General features: G+C 35.6%; 1 protein-coding gene across 2 annotated transcripts; it reads right to left on the bottom strand.

Annotated features, from left to right (window-relative positions):
* Nucleotides 1-3,927: 3,927 nt before the first annotated feature.
* LOC113334893 lies at nt 3,928-8,187 on the bottom strand. Of its 2 annotated transcripts, none has more exons than XM_026581114.1 (5): nt 7,901-8,187; nt 7,231-7,346; nt 6,837-7,135; nt 5,492-5,800; nt 3,928-4,494 (listed from the first exon to the last, which is right to left on the bottom strand). In XM_026581114.1, exons 1-5 carry the CDS (start codon nt 8,003-8,005, stop codon nt 4,064-4,066), a joined length of 1,260 nt encoding a protein of 419 aa, XP_026436899.1. In that variant the 5' UTR covers nt 8,006-8,187; the 3' UTR covers nt 3,928-4,063. The 2 variants fall into 2 exon arrangements, with proteins under 2 accessions (XP_026436899.1, XP_026436900.1); XM_026581115.1 differs by having other exon boundaries at nt 3,928-4,473.
* Between the last annotated feature and the right edge of the window lie 1,305 nt (nt 8,188-9,492).

Here is a 9,492-nt window from a genome sequence, read left to right as displayed (position 1 = left end):
CCACTCAACGGTTTAGGTCTCCATGTTTTGCTGTTAATGTTTTGTTAATTTCCTGCTTGTAGGACCAGGATCCACGACAGTGATGATTGTATATATTTATATGACATGCATTTCAATTTAAGCAAGGGCACTAGTTCAGTAAAAACAAATCCCGGGAACTTAAGGTTTCATATCAGGGCTTAATTGAGGGCCCTGGAAAATAATTAGGGGCCTCAGTAATTTTATTCCCACCCAAAAATATAGTGAAAATATTTTTTTATCCTTCACTAAATTTATAACTTAAATTTTTTCTTACCCCTTGATTTTAAATCCCAACTCATTTTCATTTTTAAACCTAAAAAAATAATCAGTCCCCTCCTCCCCTTTCTCTCGACTCTCCATCACAACTCCATTAACGACTCAGAAGAAGATATGGCCCAGTTAGAAAGTAAGTGAACTAAAACTTATGAATCTACTTCCTATTTGCGTTTAATATGATGTTTTGGTCGCAAAATTCGTTTTTTAAATGAAAAATAACAGTTACAGAATAAGGGTCGTCCACCTCGATAATTATATACCCTAACGATTTTTCATCTGCATGATATTTATATGAAAAATCGTTGATGTTTAAGGTGTAAGAGATAACGACATTTTTTCTGGGTTTTAAGAATTTTTTCCCTATAATAGAGCCGTCAATGTATTATAGAACCAATTGACGATCCTACTATGACGATCATTTTTTATACACTAACGACTTTATACGACCAAAAACTACCTATCTGACCAAAAAAATGGAAGAGTCGTCATCTTAATTCAGTAGAATCGTCACTGTTTATTTGAGAATCGTCACCAATATGACACAAAATGAGAACGACCCTTTCAGGTCTGACCAAAAAATACGAGGGTCGTCGTCTCAAGGGTCGTCATCTTAACGACCATTTCTTCTTGTTTTTCAAAACTCCACTATTTGACGACCTTGAGGTGCACATAAGTTCTTAACGACCCTTCCTCTCTTTTTTTTTTCAAAACTTTGTTCGTTTTTCAACGACCCTTTCTTCTTTTTTTCAAAACTTTATTCTTTTTTTAAAACTCTAGTAGTTGAGTTTGTTATGTAACGACCCCTTTCTTTTTTCAAAATGACAAAATGAGAACGACCCCATGATAACTAGAATCGTTATGGTATAAAATACTACATTAACGATTTTTTATAACCTGCAAATGTTACAGGTTTCAGTCGTCAACTTTTGTGACAATAAGTTGACGACGTTACGGAGTCGGCAGGGAATAGATTCCCGACATTAACGATTGTTTCTCTGAGTTATGACATAGTGTCTATGATCGCTCTAAAACCTCCTCTTTTTCTTCTCAACTCAAAAAAAACACAAAATTATTTTTTTCCACAAATTTTAATTCTGATGTCTGATTTTAACCTAACCGTACTATTAACCTAACTTAATTACCTATCAACACTAATCATCTAAGGACAGTTTAACCATTATACAAAAAATTGGATAAGGGGTGACTCAAATTAGGTTTTAGTGACCTTTTTTGTCCGGTAGTGTGAGGCCCCCGATTATTTTCCATGGCCCCCAATCAAGCGGTGTTTCATTTTTGATCCTAAACTATGGCAAGGGGAAAGCAATTACAAAATAAAAATAATCTTAGTGTATGAAATATGCGGGTTACTACCATTATTCCCCTTGTTATAGTTATTTAAAGACTTGAAGGCCTGGATAAATAACGCTCTCACGTTGGTCCGACTGAAATTAGATTATTTTTTATTTTTTTTAAAGTTTTGTGAAACGAGTGTTATTATGAGAACAGTTGGCAATGTATAATTGGTTTAAAAATTACAAACTCAAAATGAAAACTTAACTTATTGTTTGGAATATTATGGAAGTCCAAATTCAATTTGGGAAGTGAATACCTACCATATTAGGATTATTTTTTCTAAAATTATACGTAAAGGGAAAGAAAGCTTACATATTTCCCATATTTTTCCCACTTCTTGAATGCATCGAACTGTGCGGGATGACACTAAATAAAAAATACATCGCCAGGCCCGCGCAGTATAGGTTGGATAATATACAGAGCCCAGCTGAATTCTGGTTGGTCGTAAGAGCATATCCTATGTAGGGTTGTTCATGATTGTTTTGGCTCGGTTTCCGGCCAAACCAAAACCGAAACCAATACTATTAGTTTCTAAAAATCTAAACCAAACCAATCCATTAACCGTTGGTTCGGTTTCTAAATGGTTTTAGCCGGTTTCGATTTGTTCCATTGGGTTAATGGAAAACCGACTGTATGTCAGTTTTCTGAAATTGACAGTTCATATCTTTTAAAAAAATAACATTTGAATATTTTTAACCTACTTGCAGAACGTAATTAACACATAAGCGTAGTTCAAAACTGAAGTTTATAAGCATAGTTCAAAAAATAAACATTACAGATTCAAAATACATAAACTCCAGTTCTGCATGCTCCAAATTCATAACTCAGTTGAAGATTCTGGTGAATGCCGACTGGAGACGAAGAAAATAAGAAGAGAAAAAATGAACCCGTCTGGGGTAAGGGTAGAACTTAAGTTTACAAAGAGTGAGATGGACAGGGTAGATTAAATCTATATGATTTTAATCTAACTGCCTATACCTATCGGTTTTCCATTGGTTTTTGGTTCGGTTTTCAATTTTTTTAACCATAACCAATCCATTAGTAAATGGTCTAGTTCGGTTTCTTCCTAATCGGTTTGGTTTGGTCCGGTTCCGGCGGAAAACCGTAACCATGTTCAGCCATAATCCTATGGGTAGTCCCCAAATGAAGACTAACTCTTTCATATGAACGAGTGAAACCATTATGGGAAAAAATGAAAGGGAACACTAAACAGGGGACTTTCCCCCGTTAAAAAAAAACCTAAAAAACCTACTTAGACTTTCCCCCGACAAAAAAAACTAAAAAAACTCCTAAAACGGGGGACTTTCCCCCGTCAAAAAAAAAACCTAAAAAAATTACTTAGACGGGGGACTGTCCCCCGTCTAGTTCAAAAAGTTCTAATTTTTTTTTGACGGAGGACCGTCCCCCGTCTAGTGTTTCACTACCAACCACTCGTTCAGTTGAACGAATGCATGAACGTGTTTGGAAAAAAAGTGGGGTAAAGACTACCCATAGGAGCCTCTAATCTGCTCAAATTGGTGGTGCACTCTTTCATTTAAAAGGGTGACACTACCCATAGGATTTGCTCCGAGCCCTTCAATTAGCTGAGTTAGCTCACTTGCATGGTATACGGCCATTCTTCTTGGCCCCCCGCATGAATCATATTTCAACTATCAAACTGATTGATGCGGAAGTCTTGGAGAAGAATGTAGTGTAATGCCGAAAACCATGGTATATGGCCCTCCTCAGTATATGGATTACAAAGCCAAAAAGCATGATCTAAACAAAAATTCTAAAGTTGGTTCCGCCAAAATGAAATTTGTCCCCAAGCAGGTTACTTTTCTCTCTTTTTTTCCCTTCTTCCATTAAAGGGGAAAGAAAATCTGCCAAGATGTAATGTGTAGTAGCAAGGACTGAAGGTAAAGTTACAAGGTAGTTGGTATCCACACCTTTAGAATTTACGGACCCAAAAGTAGTAGTATTAAGAATTTTGCGAGCACGTGTACGGTAGTTATGTGCTGCTGAAATGTTGAACACGAACTGTACCAAATTGCTGACAAATATTGCTGTCTTTTTGCATCTTCCAGACCATAGTTAGCTAAGTTTTTTAGAAGAACTTTCAGAATTTGTTCAATTTTCTGCTTGTAAATGGCCTGGATGATGGTTACCATTAGGATTTGTATATTCCATTTAAAGTCGGTGTAAAATTTTTTGCTCTCCCTGGGCATTGGACGCTTCAGTTGAGGAAATTACCAGGCTAAAGTTTCAGAGAAAAAAACAGCAATACACGCCAAGAGAGAATGATAACTGGTAAGGTTTTCATTCAACCAAAACACATGTGCTGCATATGACAGGTTACAAGAGGAAAATGAAAACAGTCATGTTACAAGGACTCCTAAAAAAGTTGGTCACTTTGTAAGCTTCGGCCACCTCATCATAATTCTACATTGCCATATTCTGGATTCTGCTCTATAGGGGTAGTACTTAGGCAAGTAATTTTAGGAGAAGAATTTAGCACTGGAGAAACATCATCATTACCGTCATTGGGGTGCATCGAGATAGTGTCGGTATTTAATTGCTCAATATGAACTGATGATTTAGCAGTTGCTAAGGGTGCAGCTTTCACACGCTTCTTTGATTTGATTGATTTTTTAGTTGCAGATGGCGTGGTTTCTGCTGGTTTTTTTACACGAGTTCCTCTACTCAGGTGTTTCTGGCAATACTTCCGATCTGGAGCAGCCGTCTCGTAACACTGCCAGTTCTTTCCATCTGTTATTTTACACCTCCTGGTTACAGGTTCCAAACCATTCTCATTCTCCTTAGATTTTTTCTGGGATCGCGGTACTGAAAACAAAACCCAGAAAACTAACTCAAACCACATTAAACATGTCAGTAAAAGCACAGGAAGTCGAAACTCGATACATTACAAATTGTGATAAAAACAATGTACAGATTACAGTTTCCTAACCGTGATGAATGTAACGTTGTATATCTAGAAATTCAAGGATCAGTGTAAGAGTTACAAATAAAGCAGATACAGACTATATAAAATTGCAAGGAAATCCTATTCAACCCCTAAACTAAACTATGAAAGGCTGATGAAAAGGAAAAGCTGAGAAGAACTTGGAGGCCTAAAATAATAAAATTAGCAAAAGCATATGAAAGCTTGATTCTATAGAAATATTAACATTAAAACCAGCACATTCCGACATACATGATTATTGGAAAGGGGATAAGTATCGTTATTTTGTGCTTTTGAAAGAAATTTCTAACATTCAACTTGTTTAAGAGAAACACTTGTCATTGTTCCGGCATGCATTTATTTTTTCACCTACCACCTACCAACACAATATAAAGGTTATTCAACAAATGCAACCAAATAACAATATTCAGGCTGCCTAAAGGTTACTCAACAAATGCAACCAAATAAGATATTCAGGCTGCCTCCTTTATTTCAGAGAATACAATTTGTAGTGCAGCAACTTTCCAGACAATTAAGATGCCCCGAAACGATAGTCTAAGCTTAGAAGACGAAATGGGTAAAACCTCAACAGAACATAGTTAAACAAATAGCAGCATATAATACAATCATAAAGAGTGACCAAAAGTTATAAAGACTTTTTAAGACTAGCTTCTATTCTTTGCACTTCAAGGTGAAAAGGAAATATATCTAACTTTCAGCTGCTGATATATCACGCAGCACAAAAACAAGTAACCATATCTATAATTTACTAGTATTTAAAGATACATAAATATATGCCTTATCAGATCATCATCACTTTGGATTCTGCTATACATGTGCAGTACTTAGGTGAGTAGTATTAGGGGAGAAAATTCAACATCGGAGAAACATCATCATTACCTTCGCTGGGAAGCATAGAGGCTGTGCCGGCATTTGATTCCTTAATATCGGCGGATGATTTACTAATTGCTACGGATGTGGCTTTCGCACGCTTTTTTGATTTCATTGTTTTTTTAGTTGCGGAGGTTGTGGTTTCTGCATTCTTTTTTAATTGCTTATTTCTTCTGCTCATGTGATTCTCACAATACTTTTGATCTGGAACAGCCATCTTGAAACATTGCCAGCTCTTTCCATCTGTTCTGCTACACCTCCTGGCTCCAGATTCCATGTAGTTCTCACGCTCATTAAATTTCTTCCGACTTTGCAGCACTGGAACAAAGATAAACAAGAAAACTGACTCAACTCATAACCATTTTAATAAATGCGCAGAAAGATGACACACGACATAATCTAATTTAACATATCAATCTAGATGTATAAAGAACAATGTAAAAAGTACAAATGTAACACTAGATGAAACTGGAAGGAACCCCTAATTCAATGTTGAAAGAGAGAAGAAACAGTCATTGAACCCCTAGTTAAGACAAAAAAAAATAGTAATTTAGCAAAAGCATACAAAAGCTTCGTGCTACAGAGCCATTGAAGCTGAGATCAGCCTGTTCTGGTTGATATGCTTACTGGAAAGAGAACAAGTTCTCTTCGTGCCGTGGAAGGAGACCTCTGATTCAACTTGTTCTGAGAGAAGCATTTCTCGTTGTTCCATAATGTAATTTATTTTTCAAAAGCTTAAGATAAAAGTACAATTTCTCACCTCCCTACCAAGTGAAAGGAAAAGATAATTATGCTATTTCATTCCCCAATCTAATCCAAAATCTACAAGATCCAATAATTACTTCTACTCCAATTGAGAATGTCCAAGCTGCTCCTATTTTCTACCTATTTGATGAATAAAATTTATACTGCAGCAACTTATCAGAAGATCAAGGTGTCCAGAGGCAATAATCTTAGCTCAAAAGATGAAACGAGTAAGCCTCAACAGAACATATTAAATATTCATCAAATAAACAAATCACAAAAATAGTTCAGTACATAGAGGGTGTTCAACACCTACAGTTTCCAAGACTTAAACATTTGATTCACTTATATGTACAGCGGTACAGGACTATTAGGTAAAAGGGCAATCTATCTGAATATATATCCTGCTACTAAAGCACATGAAAAGCAGGTAACCGTAACTATAATTTACTATTTTAGTTGTTTTTTTCCTGAGTATTCGTATTATTATACAAAAATATATGATAAGAATATAGATCATTTTCTGTTTTCAGATCGATCACTAGGCAATGATAATCAAGTTCATGTCAAGTAGTGAATCATGTCTTCACATTGTAAGAAAGCAACATACCAGAAGCCCCGGGTATGGCTGGAGAACCACCACCTCCATTGATAAGTCCTCCTTTCCCTTTCATATCACTGAAGCTCCTCTTCTTCTTTTTCTTCGTCTTCAACGAGGTCACATTCTCGTTTTCTTTCTCCAAGTCCTCTTTCTCTTTCTCATTCTCGGGTGGAGGATACAACGGAGGTTCACGCCCACTTAATCGGCAGAAAACTTTCTGAACAGTTTCAGTTATTTCTTTTCCTAACCCATTATCGTCCATAATCAACTCCCACACAGATTTAGAAGCCTCCTCAAGCACAGGAGCTCTGCATTGAATTATTAATCAAGTTTACTTCATAAGCAATTTGAAGTACACATGCATGATGCAACAGTTAAAAGTCTCTTGTAAACCACCACTTACTCAAGTTCCTGCCGAAGCGCATCAAACAGCTCTCTCTTTGTTTTCTTTTCAGCACCAGGTGTATTAGGAACCTCGCTCTTCCCCACCATTTCAAGCGTGTTATTCTTCAGTTCCTCCTGTAACCGTATTCACCAGATTGGTCACATTCAACTTCACCATAGGCATAGAATATGACATCCAACACTATTTATTTGATAAATAATATGACATCCATTTAGACATATACTCTGCTGGGTTTTCAACATGACAAATGATAGCCACCCACCGCATTCAAACATCATCTGATTCGGAGTCAACTTGTCCCGGATCAGATGACTGACTATCAACTCACTTGATACATCAGATTCAGAATCAAATTCTGACCGAGTCAGATGTCAGAATTGTCGTCTCATCCAAAACACCTGACTTGGAAACTCAATCGTCTCTGATTAGCATAAGATGGTGATGCTACTCATGGGTCAAATACAGCTGAGACGGACTCGGAAGAATCAGGTTCACCCGAGTCAAGCGAGACAAAACACTAAATCACTAAATGACCAATTAAACGGTTCATCTAAAAAAAAAACCCTAATTTCATCAACTCTAGAACATATACAAAAAAAAAACACATAAAACGATCGTATAAATCAAAAGTTTAGACTAAGAAAAAAAGGGTTCTTAATTCACCTACATTAGCTTTTAATCGAGTTATTATCTTCATTCTCATAGCATCAATTGTACCATCATTCATCAGTGATTCCGTTACATCTTCAGGACTAATCACTGAAGATTCCATACTGATTTCTTCTACCAAACTTCAAACTTCGGGCTTACACAAACAATTAGTTCCTAAACCCTTAATTCGGCAATCTTTTTTTTTGAAGATATTAATTCGACAATCTTGAAAGGAATTTGGGAGAACATATTTTGTAGAGCCCTATCTCGAAAAACGAAACGACCATAGAGTGTTGTTTTCACTCGTTTTAAGTTATTGCTATGTGTAGCAAGTAGCCGAGTCGGTTTTAAGGGTCCGTTGGGCACACCGTAGTTGTTGTTGCATTGAAATCTAACTACTCCTTCCGTCCCAAATTAATTGAGCTATTTGGTTATAAATTTTGTCCCATAAATGATTGAGCTATTTCACTAATCAAGGGGATATCTCTAAAACTACACTTTTAATTGATTATTGTTACTATAAGAAATATGTATAATTTGATAGTCATGTTTATATTCGTTACGTAGATGATTATTGTTACTATAAGAAATTTGTATAATTTGATAATCATGTTTATATTCGTTAAGTAGATGTTTTAAAATGTTTTTCAACGATATAAAGTTTACGAAAAACCGTGGTATAGTTTAAGAGATGAATTATTTCTAAGTTTTACTAGTTATTATTATAAAGGGTATAATTGTAAAAAATACTTAAATATACTCCCCTCCCCTTAAGAATTGTGCAAACTACAAATAGCTCAATTAATTTGGGAGGGAAGAAGTATAACAATAACCAGCTGATTAGAGATAAGCCACCTCAAATAAGCAAGTTTAATTGGTATCGATTGTAAACGGAATGAATAGAGATATGGAAGTATATATGACACCATATAGAGTCCTAATCCTGCCCAAATACTAAAATATTGAAAACTAATAATTCCTATTTAAATCAAAACTCCTAATTTGACTAGAATTATAAATATTACTGAAATAGTTAGAATTCTAATTGGTGCTGGTATCCTAATATCCGACCCTTTTTCAGGTAAGACTTGTTCTCAACCTGCAAAGGTAGGAAAACGGCTAATGAAATCTGTAACATTTTCTTATGTGGACTATTCGTCGGAGTGATCTTCCTGCTCGATCAACCAATGAGTAATTGTAATGTTGTGTTGCTAAAACATTTTATAAGCTAAAACTTTATCTGGTTCTTATTTAGGCGTCTCTAATGATATATGTAAGAGAGTTTCAGTTTAATTTATCATGTGCTCTCAGTTTCAATTCAAAGTTGAAATATGGAAGACAGTGTTTATACGACACATATCAGGCATGTCTAGCTTATGTAAAACAAGTTCATTTTTTGTAACAATGCAAAAGTTTCCATAAAAATGTTGAAAAAGTTTTAGGTAAGCTTGATTTGATGATATAATAACGTGGTATGGTCATAGATGGACTAAAACAAATCACCTTCCTTGTCTAAAGAAACTGTAAGGTGCAATCTCGAGCCTGTAAGGAGATATCTACAACATGGACAAAGGTAGAGCCTCGTCGATAATTCGAAACAATAAACTG

This window comes from Papaver somniferum, unplaced genomic scaffold (assembly GCF_003573695.1).
Source record: "Papaver somniferum cultivar HN1 unplaced genomic scaffold, ASM357369v1 unplaced-scaffold_137, whole genome shotgun sequence".
Taxonomy (NCBI): Eukaryota; Viridiplantae; Streptophyta; class Magnoliopsida; order Ranunculales; family Papaveraceae; genus Papaver; species Papaver somniferum.
This window is presented reverse-complemented; position numbering and strand designations above follow the sequence as displayed.